Source organism: Eulemur rufifrons, chromosome 21 (assembly GCF_041146395.1).
Source record: "Eulemur rufifrons isolate Redbay chromosome 21, OSU_ERuf_1, whole genome shotgun sequence".
Classification (NCBI taxonomy): domain Eukaryota; kingdom Metazoa; phylum Chordata; class Mammalia; order Primates; family Lemuridae; genus Eulemur; species Eulemur rufifrons.
This window is the reverse complement of record NC_091003.1, coordinates 17,434,827-17,456,485: the sequence shown is the minus strand read 5'-3', so window position 1 is coordinate 17,456,485 and position 21,659 is coordinate 17,434,827. Positions and strand designations below refer to the sequence as shown.

Genomic DNA, 21,659 nt, shown 5'->3' with positions numbered 1-21,659 from the left:
CGCAGCACCTGGCTGTGGCCGGCGACCTTCCGAGGGGCTCATCGGTGGGGACACACCCAGGGTGTCTGGCCTGGGCTGATCAGAGTCAGGGTCGGGCTCTGGGAGGGGTGGTCTCAGTCCTGCCCGCCCCCAGCAGGGGAGGAACTGGGATGTGGGGTGGGGCTCCCTGGCGGGGAGGAAAGAGCAGGATCCCAGGTGCAGCTCGGGTGCCACCCGCCTCCCCCAGCGGGGGGGACCCCAGGCAAGTCACTTCAGCCCTTTGAGCTCCAGTTTGCTCAGCTGGGTCACTGATGTCGCCTGGGACGAGTAAACGAGATAATGCACTTAAAGTGCTTGCACAGCGCCTGGCACAGGGCTGGCACCCGTGATGCCAGGGAGCTCGCGCCACCAGGAGGGATGACATCCCGTAACACTGTCGCTTGCCGGGCAGGCCTGATCCACCTGTGACTTCCAGAGTGCCCGGGGCAAGCAGTGGCCTCAGCCTGCTCTTCTGGGTCCCCTGGTGCCCAGCACAGAGCTGGCACACAGTAGGTGCTCACTACACATGCGGGAGTGAACGAATGCGTGTCCGTTTGCCCGTCTGTGGAACGAGCATCTCGGTGCCCGAGGATCTTACCCCACTCCCTAGGCCGTCGTGTCATTCGGGTGAAATGACAGCCCGCAAAGGGCTTGTTTTTATAATTAAAATGCCAAGGAGGAGGAGGGAGGTGGTGACTTCCCAGCAAATGGGCGTGGGGGGGCTGGGAGACAGTCTGATGCGTGATGTCCCCCCCCACCCCGGCCAGCTGGTCGGGCCAGCTGAGCTGTAATCACCGCGGGGCCTGGTCATCACTCAGCCACCCCCCAGCCTCTCTGGCCTGGAGGGGCATCCATCAAAGTCTCCTTCCCCTGACGGCCCAGACAATTAGGCAGACCTGTCTGAATCTCGGCCAGCGAGGGGCAGGGCACATCCCCCCAGCCAGCCCACCCTTGGCGCGCCAGGCACAGAGCCCGTCTCTGCAGCCCCCCTCCAGGCCTCAGTTTCCCCTGTGCTCCAGAGAGCGGCAGCTTTCGGGAGGTTCCACGCTGAGGAGCCTGCTCACGCCTCCCAGCGAGGCAGGGACAGCATGATGGATGAGGACCCGTCGGGGGGCAGGTGCGACACACCCACACGCCTGCCGGCCGACCACTGGGTGATGGATCTTTCCCTCCTCTCCCCTCCCCAGGGGCTCAGCGCCATCTGGTCAGGCGCAGCGCCAGGCTGATGGATGGGCCACCTGCCGGGCCACCCTCGGGGCTGCACTCCGGGGTCGGCAGGGCATGTCTGCGCCGCTCATTCAGTCATTCAGCAAACACATATTTACCCAGGACCTACTATGTGCTGGAACACAGCGTGAGCAAAACAGACTAGGAAACCAGCCATCACCCTCCGTGTGACAAATGTGGTCACAGGGCAAATAGAGGGCGGCTGTGAGAGCCAGAGGAGATCTCTGAGCAGACTCGAGGGACCACGGTCTGAGTTGGGCAGAGGGAGCAGCTTCTGCAAAGGCCTAGAAGTGAGAAAGGGCAGGACATGTCCAAAGAGTGGTGACAAGTTCAGAATAGCGGGGACGGGATGGGAACAGAGGCCGGGGGAGGCTGAGGAGTGGGGCGAGGCCAGTTTGGACTCACCCCAGGGTGACAGGAAGCCAGGCCAGGCTGGCACTTCCAGAAGCCCCTGCTGCTGCCCAGCAGGGCGGCCTGCCGAGGGTGCGGGGGTCTGCAGACATCCCGGGCCGATGAGAGGGCCCCTCGGGGGACACCTGGAAGCGGCATGGAGGAGGAGGGTGTGAAACCCTGGAGTGGTCAGTGCCAGGAGCCGGGAGGGTGGCAGTATTAGCCTCATTTTAAAGATGAGGAAACTGAGGCTCACAGGTGGGGAAGGACTTGTCCAAGGCCACGCAGGGAGGGAGAGACAGGGCTGGGCTGGAGGTGACGTGCTGTGACAGCTCATGGCCCCTCAGACCCCAGGCACCTTCCCCCTCCGCCTGGAGAGGCTCGCAGTGTGCAGACACCCGCCACCAGCTCCGGTACCTCCTCATTCAGGGAGGCAGCTGTCCCCTTCGCGCTACCACGGACAGGAGCCAGGAAGAAATATCACATCATTAAAATGACAAATCCCTTCACTAACTGAACCGGAAGGCCTGCCTTCCTGCCTCGGATTCCTCCAAACGCCTCCTTCCCCCTGGCCGGCTCCTCTCCGCTCCCAGACTGGCAGGTGGGCGGCAGAGCCTGGGCAGAGACGGCCTGGCACGGCCGGGACCCTCGCCCTGTCCCCGAGATGACCTTGGGTCTCCAGCCCTCTGCTTCACAGACCTGGTGTCTGGGGCCTCACAGCACTGCCCAGAAGGAACCCTGGAGGAGTGGGGTCTCCATTCTACAGGGGAGGAAACTGAGGCTTCCAGAGGGGACCCTCCAGACTGAGGCTGTTTGTGCAGGGCCCGAGGCGTGTTGCGTGAGCTCATGTGTCACCCATGTATGCACACGTGTGCAATGTGCACCACTAGTGCGTGTGTCCACACGCATTTGCCCCGATTGGACACCTGCTGTGTCCCGGCCCCAGGTCCCCGGGGCCCAGGTGTCAGACCCCTGCACATGGACATACACCCTGGCACCCAGTGACCACAAGCACGCGTGGGTACCACAGCCAGCCACAGAAGCTCACATCTGCACGGACAGGCCACGTCCAGCCAGACCTATCCGTGCACATCTGTGTCACACGCCCACAGCCACTGGGAGCCCACGTGGGGTCCAGGTTCCTCTAGGGAGCGGGGCAGGTGAGCAGACAGCAGGAGACGCTGCCCAGCTCCACTGGCAGTTCCCAGAATGACCCCCCCGCTCCCCCGTCCCTCCTCCAGGCCCAGCTAGCAAGGACACGCCGTCCGCCCGCCCAGTGTCCTGGTCTCCTTGGACGCAGACAGAGCCCACGGAGGCGTCTGGCGCATCCTGCCTTGGCCGCAGCAGCTGCACCGCACCCCCCCAGCCCCTTCCCTGTGCCCGGCGCTGTCCTGCCTGTCCTTCCCCCCATGCTGGGCAGCCGAGATGGCCGCCACGCGCCACCCTCCCACACTTAGGGTGGGGAGGAGGCTTCTTGCAGGGGTCACCACGAGGGGTCTCCCAAGCCCTCCCAGTGCCCTTGGGCAGGTCTTTCCTCTCTCAAGACCTCAGTTTTCCATCTGGAAAATGGGAGGGAATCTGCACTGGGAATTTTCTGAGATCCCGTCCACGTCTGGCTGCAGGATTGTCCCAAAGGCCGACAGAGGAAGGTGGGGAGGGGTCAGGTGGGGAGACGTGGGCAGGAGGAAGCTGGGTTTTGGGGACAGGTCTGTCAAGGCTGGCGCACCCCAAGTCTTGGGACTGTGCTTCCGTTGATCCTCCCGCCTCCCAGTGGGTGCTGTGTTGCCATTTTACAGATGGGGAAATTGAGGCCTGGACAGATGCCACTCATGGCCAAGAGCCCCGACTCCCTGCACTGCCCCGCAAGAAGGGCCGGCGCTTGGGAGCTGTGCCCGGGACAGCTCCGCACTCGCCGTCCCGCCCTCGGTCAGGGAGGTGACGTTCCGGGAAGGGCTCTCTCCAGAGCCAGGCGCCTCCCCACCCCCTGCTCGCGGCTGCTGGCTCTGAGCCTGCCCCGGCGCTGCCCGTCCATCTGCTGTCGCTTCCTGGCAGGCCCAGCGGGCCATACATCACCTGGCCACGCCGAGGCAGCTGGGCCAGGCAGGTGGGCAGGGTGTTGCTGGGCTGGGGTGCGATGGTGCTGATGGTGGCATCTCGGGCACTGTCCCCTGCCTGTGAACAAGGGTCTCCTTGGGCCCCCCACAGAGGTGGCACTCCTTATCAGCGGAGCATGAAGGGGCCACAGGATGACCTGGCCGAAGGGAGAGTAAGTGGGGTTGACAGGTCCGAGGATGTGGGGCTCCGTGGCATTTGGCAGGAAGACAAAGATTTTTATGTCCCCAGCCCCACCTCGCCGAGTAATCTGCTGGTGTAGGTCGCCCGGGCGCTACTTCCAACTGAGCTGCTGCTGGGGTGGGGGAGACGGAGCAGCCACAGGGACGGGGCCCATGGCCAGGGGTGTCTCAGCCACTATTCTTGCCCCCCAATCCGCGCCCCCAACCTGCCCCTCCCTCCCAGGGCCATTCCAGGTCTTCATTCATCCAACTACATACGAGCTCCTACTGTGTGTCACAGCACTGGGGACGTAGCCCTGAACAAAACCCAGCAGCAGGCAGGAAAAGCAAGTCTGCAGGGTGTCACTTGCAGCACATGCAAATCGGGACAAGAAAGCAGGGCAGGGGGAGAAGAGGCACCCTCCTTTTAAAAATGTTTTAAGCTTGGGTGGCCAGAGAAGGCCCACTAGGAAGGTGACTTTGAGTAAAGACCTGGAAGAGTGGGCTGTGAGGAAGGTAGTATGAGGAAAGCATTCTGGCAGAGGACGCAGCAAGTGCAAAGGCCCTGGGGCCGAGTGTGCCTGGCTGGGCCATGGACAGGCAGGGCAGGGGAGGCAGACGAGCAGGTGAGTGCAGGGAGATGAGAGCAGAGAGGTGAGGAGAGAGGTGTTGTGGACCACTGTGGTGACTTTGGCCCTTCCTTGGACTAAGGTGGGAGCCATTAGTGGGCCGGGAGGGGACCATGCAAAGTTTGGGGGAGTGACCAGTGGTGGGTCAGGGGCCCAATGAGAGATGCTAGAGGGTCGGTGGGAGAGGACTTGAGGACCACTGGGCGGGGCATGTGACAGAGACCCTCTGTCCCAGGTCTGTCTGCCTTTCTTCCCTTCTTTCTTTCATTCATTAATCTAGCAAATGTTTGCTGAATGACAGGCACAGTTCTAGCTTTTGGGGTTTTTTTTTTTGAGACAGAGTCTCACTCTGTTGCCTGGGCTAGAGTGCTGTGGCGTCAGCCTAGCTCACAGCAACCTCAAACTCCTGGGCTCAAGCGATCCTCCTGCCTCAGCCTCCCAAGTAGCTGGGACTACAGGCATGTGCCACCATGCCCGGCTAATTTTTTCTATATATTTTTAGTTGTCCAGCTAATTTCTTTCTATTTTTAGTATAGACGGAGGAGTCTTGCTCTTGCTCAGGCTGGTCTCGAACTCCTGACTCGAGCAATCCTCCCACCTCGGCCTCCTAGAGTGCTAGGATTACAGGCGTGAGCCACCGCGCCTGGCCGGTTTTTGGTTTTTTTAAAAGAGAAAGTCTCGCTCTGTTGCCCAGGCTGCAGTGCAGTGGCATCATCACAGCTCACTGCAGCCTCAAACTCTGGGCCTCAAACAATCCTCCTGCCTCGGCCTCCCAAAGCGCTGGGATTACAGACAAGTGCCACTGTGCCTGGCTTCATTCTAGCTTTTTGAACACAATCCAGAGGATGCTCCACCCAGCTGAGCCCAGCACAAGGCACCTCTCAATGTCCGCCCCGTGTGCCTGGGGTGGGGCTGGGCCCCTTCAGCCCACAGGCGCATGAGGGAACCCCCTCACCTGCTGGTGTGGGGGGCTGGTGCGCATGTGCCTCACACGCACATCTGAGAGCAGCTATGGAGCACCCATGGGATGTCCCCTCCCCTCCTGGGCCTCAGTTTCCCCACCTGAGAAGTGGCCGGGGGACAGGACTTAAGAGCATCTCCTATTCTAAAATGAAGATACTTTGTGGTTGCCCAGAGTCCCGGGGGCCACCAGTGCCAGAGCACGAGGCTGCAGTTCTGCTCATAAGCCCCAGGAAGTCCAGGGGACACAGGAATGATGACACAGGCAGTGGCTGGGCTTGGGGGGGGTCCCTCCACCCGGATCTGCAGGGAGCTGGTCGACGAGGTTTGGGGTCCCTTTGTGAAGTGCTCTCTAAGGCCTGCTCCTCCCACCCTGAGGGGACCGCAGGTCTGGGAGGGGTGGCGTGTGGACTCCTGCTTGGGCCCCCTCACTCGGCCTCCCCAGGAGCAGCCAGAGAGCAGGAGGTCACCACAGTGACCCGGCCACGGCCCAGGAAGGGGCCTGCGCCTGCTCCCTGCCCCGGCCCCACACCGCCCCCCAGCTCACCCCGGACCCCTGCAGCTCCTCTAATTACACAGCCATAAAGCACAGATCTCTAACGATCCAATTAGTGACGCCATTACTGCTCTGTCCAGGATTAAAATTACCAATTAAACTGCTGTCGATTTTATCATCACTTAGGTTCGACACGACCGGGGCGTTGTGGGCCTCGAGGCCCATTGGCAGACCCTTGTCGGGGGTCGGCCCGGGATGTGGGCCTGGTTCGGCCCGGAGGAAATCCCTCCACCCACCACCCCTAGCATCCTCGGGCCCTGCCCAGGCCCCCAAACATCAGGGCCTCCAAAGGATGACAGCCCAGTTCCCTGTAGAACTGGTGGGGTGTGGGGTGGAGGGGCCCCCCCAGCCCCGCCCCTCCCTGGCCGGTGGCTCCAGTCTGGGCCTCTCCCATGTTCCCTGGCCAGCCTCAGTGCCAGGCTAATCTCAGCAGCTAAGCCCTGGGACGAGGGACGGGCGTGCTCCCCTGAAAGCCTGGCCCCCACTTCCCCTGCCCCTTCCCTGCCCGCAGGCTCAGGGTGTCAACCTCACAGGATGTCCCCCACCGAGGAGGGAGGTGCCACTCTGATGGGGAATCACAGGTCAGCATTGTCCCTTTCCCAGGTGACGTGCAGGGGCTCCTTTCGGGGCCCTCAGTGCTTTGCCTCTGAACAGGGGAGATCTTTGAGCACAAAGGCAGAGCGCAGGGACTAGGTGAGTCCCGGCCGCTGCGCCTGGAAGGTGAGCTCCCCGTCCCTGGAGGTATGCAAACACAGGCTGCACCCAGGCTGCATGGTGGCAGGTAGAGGCAGCAGTTCATGCACGGGGCAGTGTCAGCCTGGGTGGCTTCCACAAAACAAGAGGGGCAGGGGCGAGGCAGGGCAGTGGGAGGAGTCCGGTCAGCTGGGGACAGGGAAGCAGCCGGGACCTGAGAACCCGGCCCAGGGGTGTGCTACAGGCTGTCGTCTGCGTTGTCCTGGCCCCTGGGCTCAGCACCTCCCGCGACCTGGCCTTTCTGTGCTCACCCTGAGAAGCAGGTGCCTTTTTTCCCAGGTGAGGCATCAGGAATCAGAGGCCCAACGGCTTGCCCGGGGCTTTGACCCCTGAGGCCATGCTCGTGCCCACGGGCAGGGCGGGGTGTCAGGTGAGGCCACAGAGCACACCTCGCAGGGTCTGCATGTCCCAGCACCCGAGCGGCTCCTGGTTGAAGTGGAAGGGTACGCACAAGCCCTTTATGTCACACAGAGATGCCGAGAGGAGGGGGACCGGGCCCTGGGGGACTGCAGGGTCCCAGATTCACCTGCTCCGAGGATGGCAGGATGCTGGCGAGCAGAGGTGACTTTCAAACCCTACCCATCACCCTAGGCTGACGCCGGGGCCGACCGGAGATGGGGCCTCTTGCCGGGGAGCGGCCGCCACGGGCAGGTCGGCCGAGCATCTCATCAGAGGCAACAGACTCGGGCAGGGATCTGGGGCCCCAGAGCAATTAGGAGCTGCCTCGTGCCTCATCTGCCGCCAGCCGCCACAGCTGTCACTCAGGAAGTGGGCCTGGAGCAAGGGCCAGGCCCGCAGTACCCGTGGACTCCTCCCGTCTGTGCCGGGCCCTGACCCCTGGCCCAGCCTCCCGGCCAGCAGCCCGCCCAGGCCCCGGGCGCAGGCTCCCACTTCCTTGGGGGAAGACACGGAGGACACCGGGGACAGGGTCTCTGTGATTTCCTAGGTGGGACATCCCCAAGCTCCTCTCACCCCTGCCCAGACTCAGTTTCCCCCACCAGGCCCTTCCCTTTGGAAGGCTGGTTCTAGCCCTGGCTGCACCCTGGACGCTCCTAGGGGGCTTGTGAACACCCCTGCCCAGACCCCGGCCCAGCCCAGCAGGAGCAGAGCCTGTCTGGGAGCAGGGGGCGTGTGCACGAATGTGTGTCTGTGAGGGCCAGGCTTTTGCCGTTTGTGACATCACCCCTACCCCGAGGGCTGGAATTTTCCGTCCTCGGAGGCCATGTCTCCCTCACCTGCCAGCGGTACCTGGAGCATCCAGGGCAGACCACGCCTGGGCTCGGGGGACTGGGGGCTGGAGACGGAGGCTCAGAAGGTCTGGCCTTGGGGACAGCAGCAATAGCCACCCTCGCCTTCATCACTTCACCAGGTCCTGGCAGCAGGCTGTGATGGGGGCAGCATCAAGCCCATTTCACAGCAGAGGAAACTGAGGCCAGGACAGGTGCCACACTGAAGGCACAGAGCTGGTGACAGCAGTCAGGCTTTATCCCAGCCACACGGGACTCCTACTGCTCTTTTGCCATCACCAAGTTCCTTCTCACGGAGCAACAAATTCAAGGGTCTGTCCCCTTTGCCCGTGTCCCTCCCATGGACTCTGTCCCTTGTTGTCCTGTCCACTCCCGTCACCTTTAGGAGCTGGGCTTCTGAGGGGTCAGAGGTGGGTGGCCAGAACAGGGCTGGGATCAGAGCAGACGGAGGCCTCTGCACCCCCTCCCGGCCCGGGCTGCATCTGCCAGTCTATAAATTCCATTATTCATCAAGTGACTTCGTGAGTTTGCCCGGACGATGAATATTTTATTCACCTCCAGACACTGTCCCCAGCGGGCCCTCGGAACAATATTGTTCCTCAGCCAAGGAGCAGAGGCCGTAGCCTCTGCCTTCCCTTGACACCCCCTCCCACCTCTCACCTTGTCTCCCAAAAGGACCCCAGGCTCCGACAGGGCTGTGGTCCGTGGTCCCGGCACCACCTTGAACTTGGTGCTTATCCTCTCTTCCCTTTGGTGTCTGCCTCTGGACAATGGGTTCATTGATTGCCTTGGCTGCCTGTCCTGGGTCCCTCCACAGCGTCACCCTCCACAGCTGGGCCCTGGGCTCTGCCGGGAGCTCTCCCTGGTGCTGAACTAGGTGGTGACAGGATGCTGGCCTTGGAGGAGAGGTCTCCAGCCAGGGGGCCGGGGACCAGGCTGGTCTTGAGAGGAGAGGGCTCCCGTCTCCAGTCTCAGTCTCAGGGAGGGAGAGGTCTGGCTGCTGGACGTAGTGGTCCCCACTTCTCTCCCCTTGCCTCCCTGCCACTTGGGGAACCTCCTGGAGTCACAGGTTTCAGTGGGTCGCCTCTCCTGGTCTTTCCAGCCCCCTGAGCCAAGGATTAGCTGGGGAGGTCCGTGGAGATCCCTTTGGGGAGGGCCCGAGCCCCACGCGTCTCCCGGTGGGCACCCAGGGAGTGCAGTGTGGTGGCAGCGGCACCTTCCCCAGATGGGGGAGCGACAGACATAATTCACACCCTCCGATCACGCCATCTGCTCCCCTGTGACGCGCAGTGGAGAGGACGGGGCTGCAATGCTGAAGGGCGGGTGGGCGAGCGGGTGATCATTCATTCATTCATCTGACAGATGTTCATCCAGCCCCTGCCACCTTCCCAATCCAAGCCCAGCCCTGTGTCAGGCACAGGAGACCTGGGGACGCAGACCCAGACCCCGCCCTGCAGAGCTAAGCGTGGTCCTTTCATACCTCTGAGCTTTTGCGCCCGCTGACTCCTCTCCCTGAACTTCCCCTGACTTGCATTAAGCCCAGTGCCCCATGTCCCTTGTACTGGGCACTTCGTATGCGGAATCTAATCATTCATTCCAAAGGCTAGATGTGTTCCTACAATATTGAACAGGTGGGTAAGCTGAGGCTCGGAGTGGTGGCACAGAGTTCTGGCTTCTCCATGCAGAGCTCCGACTGCTCGTGGTGCCGCCTCCTCCTCCACCCCATGTCCGGAGACTTTTCAAGTCCTGTCTCGATGTCCCTCTGTAAAAATTGTGCCGCCCTCACCCCTTGCTGCCCCAGCCTTCCGGCAGACAGCGTAAGCCGCAGCCTTGGCCCCTGCTCTGCAAGCCCTGAGCACAAGCAGTCCCCTGTCGTCCTCTGACTCCTGGCCTGGGGAGCAGGGCCTGGCAGCAGGGGTCACCCAGTGAACCTCAGTACTCAGGGGTGGCAGGGCCAGGAGGTCGAGTCCGGTTCCCAGAGGCAAGAAGGTTCCTGCTGATCCTGGCAGGGAAGGGAGAGGTCAGCATGGCCCAGGCCCTGCCCCCGCCTTGGGCTCTGACCCCAGCTGTGCCTCAGCTGGCCAACCTGGTCCCGTCAGCTCTGAGCAGGGGTGTCCTAGTCTATAAATGGGAACCAGACTGCACTGCGCTCCGAGGTGCGTGCGGGGGAGGGGGGAACTCAGCGGGTCACATGCACAGCCCAGGCGTGGCCCGTGTACCCACCCAGCAGACTTAGGAGGTGCAGCTTGTGGCATGTGGAACCAAGGTGCTGACCGGCAGCCCCCGGGTCAACAGCCAGTGCCATGGGCCGTGGCTTTGCACCAGGAGAGAGGACAGGGATTGGTCTGAGTCACCAGGGGACTGCGGTGACAGCCATGGGCCAAGCAGTAGGCTGCACCATGAACTTGGGTCTATAATCCCCAGTGGGCCCTGTCCCTTTGGCCTGGAGCGAGCCTACCTCAGGGAGCACGCTTGTCACAGGGTGGACAGCTCGACCCCTGGGCCACAGACCGAGGCCCAATTCAGGGAGGAGGCTTGTGTCTCTGTGGACACCCACAAACTCCCTCAGCGGACGCACAGGGCCTGTCCGCGCGAGGCAGGCACACTTGGTTTTTGCTTGACTTACTCAGGGACCGTTTCCGCCCCTTCCTGGGCAGCAAGACCGGGAGCCGCCCCTGCACGGGTGAGCGCCAACACGCTCTGCGGCAGCTGCAGTTTCCAGCCAGCCCCTCAGCAGGCTCCAGCCCACCCCCTCCCTCGGCTGGGGGTCCTGACCGAGAACCGGCTGGCCCGGGGTCTGCGCCGCCTGAACACGCGGTAACCGCCGCTGCGGCTCCCACGCTCAATCAATACTCAAAGCTATAATTAATATTAATTCTTATTCCTCCGGGGGGATTTTCATGCTAATAGGAAACTCCCGAGAGATGCGGGGAGGCGCTGCCAGGCACCTCTCATTTGCCACATCACATCATCCTTACTGCTGCCTGGGACCTGGCGCTGCCACCCTCGATTCCTGGGTGGGGAAACTGAGGCCTTGCAAGGTTAAGGGACACGACGACAGTCCCGCAGTGAGGAGGTGGTAGATGCAGGAGCCTGATGCGTGCTGGCCTCTTTCTTCCTCAGGCCTCTGCTCCATCAAAACCCTTAGGGAGCTCAGAGCCTTCAGCCCTAATGGTGGCACTGCAGACAGTGGGACAGGGATGGAGGAGAGCTTTGGGGTGGGGGCTTTTCTGGGGCCTCTCACGCCCCAGCTCCAGGTCCTAACAGGTAGCCACCTGGCCCACAGAGGCCTGCGGAGACAGACAGACAGACAGACAACTGGGGTTGTGGCTGCTGCTGGGAGCTCCCCCTGGAGCAGTGCCCAAGAAGTGCTGGGACGAAGGCCTGGCCCAGCCCAGCGCAGCTGGGCATCTCTCACTGAGCCCCGTCTCTCCAGACCCCAAGACAGGGCTGTGATTAATCAGTGACAAAAGCAGAAATAAGCAGAAAAATGTAATCAGCTTGGAAAGGGCAGGGCCGGGCAGGGCTGTGACAATCAGCTTTCCTGCTGGGGCCTTTGGCTGATTGGACCAAAGGGGGCAGGAAGGGGGTTCTGATGGGGGGCTTCAGGGGCAGCACCCAGAGCTGGGGCTGTGTCCAGGCCAGAAGGTCACCCTCCCCCATGAACATCCACGCACATCTGTGCACACGCACCCACGCCTCTCCCAGCCCCAGGCCTGCACACCTCCTCATGCCCAAGGCTCTTGCCCTCCCCTCCCTTGCCAGCTCACAGCCCTGCACAGACAGGTGGCCACGGACACTCTGGACACTCGTTCCTCTCCGTGTGGAATTACAAACACATGTGCACACACCCAGTGGCACATACACGCCCTCATGGATAACAGACACCACTCACACATGCTGCTCCTTCAAACACTTCCGCCCACAACCAGGCACACAAAGCCCTGCACATGCACTAGGTCTGACCTGCACGCAGCCCCATGAACGGCAGGCCCTGATGCCACAGGCACCTGGCCTGTGTCTGCCCCTCATTGCCCCGAGGGGCCATGGGACAGGCCCTGGCTCCCCCTACGCAGGCTGAGTGGTAGGTAGGGCTTGGGAGGGAGCCAAAACTGGGGTCCTGCTGCGGGGGACAAGGTCAGCTGCTGGGTGCCAGCCCTGGGGCAGGAAAGCCTACTCCAGACCTGAACCCAGCTCCTGCCGGCTGCCCCTGCCCATGACCTTGGTCAGCGTCCTTCTCTCTCAGCCTCAGTTTCCCCACCTTGGAGCAGCTCCTGGCACCAAAACGGTGACTCTTCTGGAAGACCCAGGCGCCTGGGGCGGATCTCACCCGTCTGGGTCTCGCGTGGTCAGTTCCCAGCTCTCCACCCCCGGTGGGGGCAGGTGGGGGAGGTGAGCCAAAGGGCAGGAGAGAAGGGCCCCACCCCCACCCCGCCCCCGCCCTGGTCCTGGTGGCCGCAGACTTGGGATAGGGTGAGACAGTGATCCGAAGGAAACGCAGAGGAAAGGGGAAGCGGGGCGCAGGAGAGAAAGAGCCCCGGCGGGTTTGGGGCGGCCGCTCCGGGCCGGCGGCGCGAAGGGGCGGGCGGGGGCAGCGCGGAGGGGGCGGGCGGCGGGCGGGAGGCGGGGAGCGCAGCCGGCGCGGCACAGAGCGAGCGAGCGCGAGCAGGCGAGGCGGCGAGAGTCGGAGCGGCGGCCCGGGCGGCCGCGCCGGCGAGCGGACGAGCGGGCGGCGAGCGGCGAGGAGCGCGCGGGGCACCGAGGAGCGGGCGCGGCGGGCACCGCGCGCGGCGGCCGGAGCGGAGAGGCCCGAGCGGCGCCGCCCCCGCCGTCCCTGCGGGGCCCCGGGCGGGAGCCCGACGAGGGAGGGGGCGGCATGGCCCGGCGGCCCGGGGCGCGGGGGCGCTAGGCTCCCGGAGGGGCGCCCCCCGCCCGGCCGCCGCCGCCCTCCGCAGCCGCGCGCCCTGCCCGCTCCAGCCGCCCCCGGGGCCGCCGGCGGCCCATGAGCCCCGGCCTCAAAGTTTGCGGCGGGCGGGCGGGCGCGGAGCCTCCAAGATGCCGTTCCACCCGGTGACGGCGGCGTTGATGTACCGGGGCATCTACACCGTGCCCAACCTGCTGTCGGAGCAGCGTCCCGTGGACATCCCCGAGGACGAACTGGAGGGTGAGTGCCCCGCCGGGACCCCCGCCGGCCGGCCCTCCTACCTGTGCGCCCAGGTGAAGCGCCGCTGGGGCGCAGGGGTTGGGGCTGTCGCAGGTGCCGGCTGCCAGGGGGGCGCCCCAGCCAGCAGCTGCGCGGGGAGGCAGGACCCGCCTGCACCCCTGAGCGCCGCGCTGGGGGTTCCCGAGGCGGAGGGGCGGCCCAGCCCCTGGCAGCGGGGCCCCCCGCGCTGCGGAAACTTGCCCGGCCCCGCAGCGGGGTCACGGGGCCGCGCAGCCCGCGGTGACGGTGCCGCAACGCAGCGGACTCCGGTGGGGTCCGAGCTGCGCCCCCGACGCGGGCCGGGCCGGAGCACCCGCATCCTGATCCCCTCCGCGGCGCCCGCCCGCGGCTCTGTGCTCGCATTGACATTCCGCTCGTGTCGCTTTAAAAATCCAATCTGCCCGGGCAGCCGGAGAAGGGGAGAGGGCGACTGCCCTGCTCCTGCCTGCTGCGGGGCCGCCCCCATCCCCACCTGCGGCTGTAGCCCCTTCCCCGCAGGGCTGCGGGGACCCCCAGCCGGGGCACCGGGAAGGCGGCTCGGGAGGCGGTGGCGACAACAAGTGGCCGGATTGGGCAGCTCGGTCGCGATAGCCCAGCCGGGAAGGGAAAGGCAGAGAGGCCAGGACCCCAACCTGCCCCAGTCCCTCCGCCTCTCAGACATGAATTGGGGACCGCGCGAGATCAGAGCAGAGGGCAGGGCCGGGGTCCCCAGGCAGAGTGTCCTGGGGAGCAGTGAGCCCCCTGGGGCCTGCCCAGCTCTTTCCCTGCGGGGCTGTGGGGAGGTGCTCAGGCTTCCCCTCCCCCCCACCTCCTGGGGCCCCACATGGAGTGGAGTGGGGGGCTCTGGCCTCCTGGGATCTGCTTGTCTGCTGTGGGGGAGGAGCTGCCACCCAGAGCCTGGGCCTCTCTCTGGGTCCCTTGGGTCCCAAGATCTCTAAGATCTGGGGGCTCATCTGGGCTATGGGGGTGCAGCTGGGAGAGCAGCGCAGTCAGGGATGATGGTGGGAGCCCGGGGAAGCCATAGAGGGAGGTCCTCCCTCCTTCATCCCCAAGCCCAGGTGGGGCAGATCTTGGGGGAGTCAGGCTGGGCCAGGGGTGGATCCAGGGAGAGAAGGAGGCCACCACCACGCTCACTGCACCACAGGCCACGAGCCACCTGCTCCTCACCCACTGCCCCCGCAAACCCTCAGATGTCGGAAGAGCCACGGAGATGGGGTCTGGGGTTTGCTGCCGGCAGGATGGAGGGAAGGGTGCCGTGCCCCTCACCTGACCTCACCGTTCACCCCCAAAGTCCAGGGTCCAGAGCCTCCTCCAGGGCCTAGGAGGAGGGGTCTGATGGGGGCCGAGAAGGCAGGGAGGTGGCGTAGGCCATCTCTTCCCCACTTTCCTGCCCTGTGCCCTGGACACTCCAGACCTGCCAGTTTCCCCCTCGTCCATCCCTTCCTTCTAGTCACTCGGACACAGGTCAACATGTCTCCCAGACCCAATTCATTTCCTCCCCTTGCTTCCGGCACCCCCACTGTGACCCTGACAGCCCTGCTCCTGGCCTCCCTGGCTTGTGTCTCTCCACCTGCCCCAGTCCTGGCGTGCACCCCCCAAGGAATGGGAGAAGCTGGGGAGGCCGGGTGCAGGGCGAGGGGGGAACAGGGTGGGTAGTGCAGGGCAGAGGCCGCGGGCTCCTCTTGGGCAGCCCAGCCGACGTGCTGGCAGGAGCCCAGCGGTGTTAGTCACCAGCCACACCACATGCACTCCCCGCTTCTCTCCTGTCCCCTTCTCCTGGGCCCTGGGGAGCAGAGGGGCCCTGACGCAGGGGACATCTGAAGGGCAGGGCCCTGCGTGGGATGGTTAGATGGGGGCTGTGGCCGGTGGACGGCTCCAGAGGAAGGCAAGAAGTCCTCCATGACGGACCCTCTTCTTGGCTGCGCACACCCCAAAAGCCCTCTGCAGGCCCCAGGCCCCTTGCAGTGGTTCCTGAATGCCAGGGCCAGGTGGAGAGGGTGGCTGTCCCTAGCACAGATCCCACCCGCTACTTCCCCTCTCTAGTGCCCCAGGAGTGCCCCTGCCCCCAACAGTCTGGGTGAGACCCAGGCCCTCTGCTGGGAGGACGCCATCAGCGAGGGAGCCAAATGTGCCGGGCAGAGGGAGCGGGGCAGCCTGGGACTGCTGCAGACAGTACGTGCCTGCGGCAGGAACCCAGGGGCGGTCAGTCTGGCGGGGGAGGACCAGCCAGGGAGGTGGGGAGTGCAGTCAAGTTGAGGACTTCCGGGCTAGGCAGCATGGGGTTCGAGTCCCTGCACTCTCGGCTCATGGAGTGACCTTGGGCAATCACGTGCCTCTGAGCCTCAGTTTCCCCACATGTAAAGGGGGTTTGGGGACAGAGGACCCAGTGGAAGTTCCCAGCACAGGGCCTGGCAGCTGGGGCCCGGGGACCCAGATGCAACACGAGGGCAGGCCCTGCAATGTGTAGGGCCCATGAGGCAGGGGCGTGGGGTGTGCAGGGCAGGCTGGGGGACAGGGCCGGGTGGAAAAGGCCTTGAAAGTCTGGCAGAGGCACCTGGGGACCTGTGGCCCCGGGGAGCTGTGGATGGCAGTTGGTAGGGTAGGGAGGTGGCTGGGCAGAACTGGCCTGAGGCCCACCCAGCCCCCGGGAGGGAGAGGCACGGGCTGTCCTGAATGACGGCTGGGATGCACCCCCTCCCCACACGCACGCGCAGCAGAGTCCTGCAGGGCACTGAGGCTGGTCCCGGCAGTGTCGGTGGGACTTGAGCACCTGAGGGTGGAATGGGGGTGGCCCCGTAAGCCTTAGCCCTTCCTGCCAGAGAGGAGGAAGGAGTCAGACAGGCAGACAGCCACAGGGCAGGGTTCTGGGCTTGACTCGTGGCCTGCCCAGACACACAGTGGGGCCTGTGTTCAGACTGGCCCAGTGGGGGCCTTTGGGGCAGGGGAGGCCCAAGAGTCCCCTTTGCTGCCTGTCTTCCCTGCAAGCCGAGCAGCCGCCTCTGCGCAGGCCAAACACTCAGGGAGACCGGAGTAGTGGGGCACGGGGCCAACGCCGCGGAGAGTGGCAGCCACTGCGGAGGATGGACACTGCCCCCTCCTGTGGCCTCCAGCCGGTGCCTCCCTCCTGCCGGACTCCGGCTCTCTGACGGATGCTGGCGTCCCCTGGGGCCTGCTGGGGACTCAGGCCCTGACGAAGCTCCGCAGGTTGGGAGAGGATTGGGGGATGTCAGGCCGGAGGCAGCAGGTGGGGACAGCATCAGTCTGGAAACCTGGTGGCCCTGCCCGCCCACTCCCGGGCCTCCCCGGGGGCCGGAAGGAAGCAAGGCTTTGGGGGAAATGCACCCAGCTGTGACGTGCTGGTGGCACAGCCGTGACAGGGAACTGTGACACCCACCCACTCGGGGAGGCCCTGCAGAGGCCGGGCTTCTGCGGGGTGCAGGGTCTGGTCCCCATTTCACAAATGAGGCCCCTGAGGCTGAGAGAGGGCAGTGCCTTGCCCAGGTCACTCGGCTGCTAAGCGGCAGAGACAGAATCCAAGAACGGGCCTCCGGTCCCAGCACCAGCCAACGAGAAAGCTGGCCTGGTGTCCCGAGTTCGCGCAGTCCCCTCTCTCCCTCCGGCTCTGCCATGTGGGACACTCTGATTTATAGTGTCCGTGTCTGAGCCAGCCCGGCCAAACGCATGCTTCATTTTCCTGCTTAATCATCCAGCAGTCCCATTGTACAGGTGAGCACATACCTGCCCAAGGTCACCCAGCCAGGACGTAGGAGAGCTGGGGTTTGACCCTGGGACTCTGCAACTTCAGCTGCCTCCGTGGCTGAGAGGATGGGGCCTGAACTTGGCCTCCAGGGGCCGCTGGGTGTCAGCTGGGGCTGGGGCAGGAAGCAGGACTTTGTGGTGTGAGCTGGGTGTGCCAAGGAGGGGTGGTTGAAGGGACACCTGGACGGGGAGGTGGCAGTCTGTGGATTTACCTAGCAGCCTGGGGAGGTTAGCTTTGCCTGAGAAATGGCTGTGGGGTCCACAGGCTGCCGCAGGGCCTGTCGCCAGCCCACATACCTTGAAATTCGCCTGCCCTCCCCTCCAGCCCCGTGCGTTTCCTCGGGGCCTCCAGCAAAGCAGCCCTGGGCTCTGGGAGCCACACGTGGCCACTGCCAGGGCAGGGGATAGCCTGGACCCCAGCTCACGGCACAGGAGGGGGTGGCTTCCACCGCTGCCCCCGCTGTCCATCCAGGGCTCTGCCGTCCCACCCTGCGATCTCCCAGTGGGCCTCTACCGGGGAAGCCAAGGGCTCAGAGAGGTGCAGTGCCTGACCCTGGGTCCCCTGCCTCCGAACAGCCCCTGGCCCAGAGGTCCAAGGATGTCCCCCACCAAATTCAGCTTGATTCCCCTCTTCTGTAGGTGGCCCTTAGAGCAGGTGGGGGGGCAGGGTCCTCGGGGGCTGGACAAGGGGACAAGCAGCCTCCCAAGCCTCCCCTCATGCTTCTTAGCTGCAGGGAGAAAGCAGCCAGGACAGTTAGCGGACTCCGAGTGACAGCCTCACGTCGAGTGGTGTGTGAACTCTGTGTGCTCCAGATGGGCGGGTTCCCCAGATCGGTCATTCATTCACTGTATCATTCATTCAGCAAATGCTTATGCTGGAATGACAGGCCCTGTTCTAGCCAATGGGGACACAACTGAGAACAAGACCGGCCCCTCCCTGCTGTCTTGGCCCTCATGGTTCACAGTTCAGTGTGGTCAGTGCAAGGGCTGGGGAAGAGCAGGGTGTACGGGGGCCCAGAGGAGGGCCAGAGTCAGCCGGGGGCACAGGGGGATCTGGGGAGAAGGTGCCATCCAAACTGAGACCCCAGGTCGCGTCAGAGGTCACCATGGCGAGGGGAAGGCCATTCCAGGTGAAAGAAGCCACGTGTTCAAAGGCCTGGAGGTAGAGCAGGCCTGGTGCCACCAGGACCAAGAGCCCTAGGGCTGGAGCTGAGGACACCTGGGGTGGGCAGAAACCTAAGTGATGCCTTTATCTCCCAGCCTCCGTGGCTGCTGGCCTCTGCTTACACACCTCCGATGACGGGGAGCTCACCACGTCATCCCCATGGAAACTCTAGGTGGGAGTTGGCCAGGAGTTCCCAGAGTTCAGGCTTTGCAGAAAGCCCTGGCCCTGGCGCAGACCTCCCAGCCCAGCTGCCTCCCTGGCCCCGGGGCAACTGGTTAGGACCAGATTCTCAGGCCCTACCCGGGTTGGATGCGGGGAAGTCCAGAGTCAGAGGCTCTGGGGGTCTGCGTGACTCAGGTGCCTCCCATGGTTGGTCTGTCTTGGCCCACAGGTGAGCCAGTCTGACCTCCAGGCCTTGGGTGCACACACCAGGTGGGAAGAGCCTCAGGAGGGTGGGGGCTTGGCCCAAGCCACCTTGCTGTGTGACCTGGAACACATGGCCACCCTCTCTGGGCCATGGCCCCTAGTCTGTGGCGAAGCCAACAGGCTGAGCTGGGCTCTCCTACCCCCCCTGAGACCAGGGAATGACCCCAAGGTGCAGGATCAGGGGAGGCGTGGGCCTGGGCCACCCTCAGCAGCAGAAACAGCCCTGACCCCACACGGACTCTGGGCGGCCGCCTGGCCTCCCTGGGCTTGTTTTCTGGGTCTGCAGCAGGGGACACCTCGCCTGTCACTGCTTCTGCACACATATGTGCGGGGAGCCCCACGCTGCCTGCCGTAGTCCCGCACAGGGGAGCGGTCGAGCAAAGGCAAGGAGGCCGGCAGGGGCAAAAGGAGACCCCCGGGGACCGGAGCGAGTGGGCTGAGAGCCTCCCTGTCCACGAAGGCTGCTGCTCTTTGAGGCTCTGCTGATCAAGGGTCCGCAGCAGAGAGACAGAGTAGAGCAAAGGTGGAGGTTAGGACCCCTCGACAGTCCTCGGGGGTCTTCGGTACAACCCTGTCGTCCCGTATCATCCCGCCCATTTTACTGTGGGTAAACTGAGGCCAGCCCAAGATCGTGCATTGGGTTGCTCCCAGCCCAGTGCATTGCTCCCCACTCCCGAGTCACCCAGGTCCTCAGGACCAGTCTCCCCCTCTGTACAGTGGGGGGCGGCCCCCACATCTGGCCTGGCCTGGGCCTGGTGGAGACCCCCGCCGTCCCACCTGCTTCCCCCCAGCCGGGAGGCGCCCTTTAGTCAGCAGCCGCTGCTGCCTCCCATGACCGCTGTGAGTGTTGGCCGGTGTCAAGGAGCTGAGCCCGAGGAAGCGCAGGGGTGGGGGCGGGGGGCGGGAGTGGTAGTGGGAGGAGAGGGGGCTGGCAGGAGTGGGGAGGGGAGGGAAGCCTTCCTCTAGCCAGCCCCAGTGTCCTCTGCAACACGTGGTCCCCACCACACGGGGTCGCCGTGCGCACGCCAGGAGAGGCTGCCCCAAGCCCGCACACTCAGACCAGACCCCGAGGGATCACTGCCTCAGGCCTGGCCCACCCCGGCTGCCCTGCTCAGCCCCCCCAGGGGTCGCCGAGTGCAGCCCCATTAGCGCACTCTGGGGCCACCCCCAGATCTGCAGGCTGTGGGTCGGTTCTCAGTACCGGGCTGAGGCTGCAGCTCAGCGATCCTGGGGTCTGGGAAGGGGGATGTTGGGGACAAGACTGAGGTCCCAGCCTGCTCTGCTCCCTCCACAGAGATCCGTGAGGCCTTCAAGGTGTTTGACCGTGACGGCAATGGCTTCATCTCCAAGCAGGAGCTGGGCACGGCCATGCGCTCCCTGGGCTACATGCCCAACGAGGTGGAGCTGGAGGTTATCATCCAACGGCTGGACATGGACGGTGAGCGGCGCCCTGCCTCAGCCTCCTCACCTGTCACCTGCGCCACTGAGACTGAGCCCACCCTGGGCCTCTCGATCCCCCGACTTGGAGCCACCCCAGAGCCCATGGCGCATTACAGCCAGGTCTGGTCCCGTTTCTCAGTCTGGAGAATGGAGGCCAGAGAGGTTGTGACCGTCCCAGCCACACACAGGGGTCCAAGACTGTTCCTGTCTGTATTTGAGAAGTTTTAAAGCACAGAAAAGTAGAAGGGGTATAATAGCAGCCCAGGTCCCACCCCTCAGAATGAAATCATTACTTTAGCTGTACTGGCCCCCTGGCATTTTATTGGGGAAGAATTGCTACGAAGGACCAGTAATGCCAGTCCCCGCCCCCCTTCCTCATCCCACCTGTGCCCTCCTCCTCTCCATGCAGAGAGCAGATGACAGCCTGGCCGGGTCGCCCCTGTCCTGAGCTTCATTCGCTGCCCGTACGGTAGAGTGTCGGGCCCCCCACTCGCCCAGGAGCTGGGGAGGGTCCCATCCTCCCTGGGGGCCTCATCACACTTGGTGGCTTCAGCATCAGCCCAGAGGCTGGTGCATGTTAGATGCTCCTGGAATTGACTCAAGCCTCAGAGAAGGCGGGCACCTGCCTGAGGTCACTGATGGGCCCAAGGTGGGTCCTGGGCTGCCCGCCTGGGCCAGGTCTTGGCCCGACCTGCTGATTGGTCCTGTGCCTGTGCCAGGTGATGGCCAAGTGGACTTTGAGGAATTTGTGACCCTCCTGGGACCCAAGCTTTCCACCTCGGGGATCCCAGAGAAGTTCCACGGCACTGACTTTGACACGGTCTTCTGGAAGGTATGCCCTGACTGGTTGGGAACCGGGGCTGTGCACACTGTGGAGAGCCTTTCCAGGGCCAGCGAACGGCTGGGCCCACACTGTAAAGGGGGGGGGGAACCAGGTCATTCTGTCCACTGGATGTCTTGCCTCCCAGAGGGCCATGGGCTCCCTGGGGAAGGCTGGTTTCAGTCAGGGACTCCAGGGGGATGCAGCAAGTGCCTTCTAGCCCTCCGGAGTCTGGCGGTCTGTCACCGGGCCCGTGTGGCTGCAGGGTGGGGACTGTGGTGGCAGCCAGAGCACTGTGTCCCCCCCCCCAAGTGCGACATGCAGAAGCTGACAGTGGACGAGCTGAAGCGGCTGCTCTACGACACCTTCTGTGAGCACCTGTCCATGAAGGACATAGAGAACATCATCATGACGGAGGAGGAGAGCCACCTGGGCACGGCCGAGGAGTGCCCCGTGGACGTGGAGAGTGAGTGACCGGCCCGGAGCCCCGGGGCGGGCCCAGCTGGTGCAGGGGGACACACCAGGGGTTTGCAGGGGGGGCTGGGGGCCTCCCTGCCTGTCTCAAGTCTCTGTCCCAGTGCGCCCCCTGGGATAAGCCCTGACTCCCGTCGCGTCGATGTTCCCTTCTGTCTTCCTCCGCTCCCCGGTGCTCCCGGCGGCCACAGCCTGCTCCAACCAGCAGATCCGGCAGACGTGCGTGCGCAAGAGTCTGATCTGCGCCTTCGCCATCGCCTTCATCATCAGCGTCATGCTCATCGCGGCCAACCAGGTGCTGCGCAGTGGCATGAAATAG

General features: G+C 64.2%; 1 protein-coding gene across 1 annotated transcript; it reads left to right on the top strand.

Annotated features, from left to right (window-relative positions):
• Positions 1-13,108: 13,108 nt before the first annotated feature.
• On the top strand, positions 13,109-21,659 carry CABP7 (calcium binding protein 7). The gene is made up of 5 exons (XM_069497574.1): positions 13,109-13,217; positions 19,901-20,044; positions 20,766-20,878; positions 21,179-21,332; positions 21,532-21,659. The coding sequence occupies exons 1-5, from the start codon at positions 13,109-13,111 to the stop codon at positions 21,657-21,659; spliced, it is 648 nt and encodes a 215-aa protein (XP_069353675.1).

Excerpts from the sequence above, each read along its gene's own strand:
- CABP7 (XM_069497574.1), top strand. The coding sequence starts at position 13,109 with ATGCCGTTCCACCCGGTGACGGCGGCGTTGATGTACCGGGGCATCTAC. Across the intron at positions 20,045-20,765 it reads CCAACGGCTGGACATGGACG|GTGATGGCCAAGTGGACTTT; the intron begins GTGAGCGGCGCC and ends TGCCTGTGCCAG. Across the intron at positions 21,333-21,531 it reads GTGCCCCGTGGACGTGGAGA|CCTGCTCCAACCAGCAGATC; the intron begins GTGAGTGACCGG and ends CGGCGGCCACAG.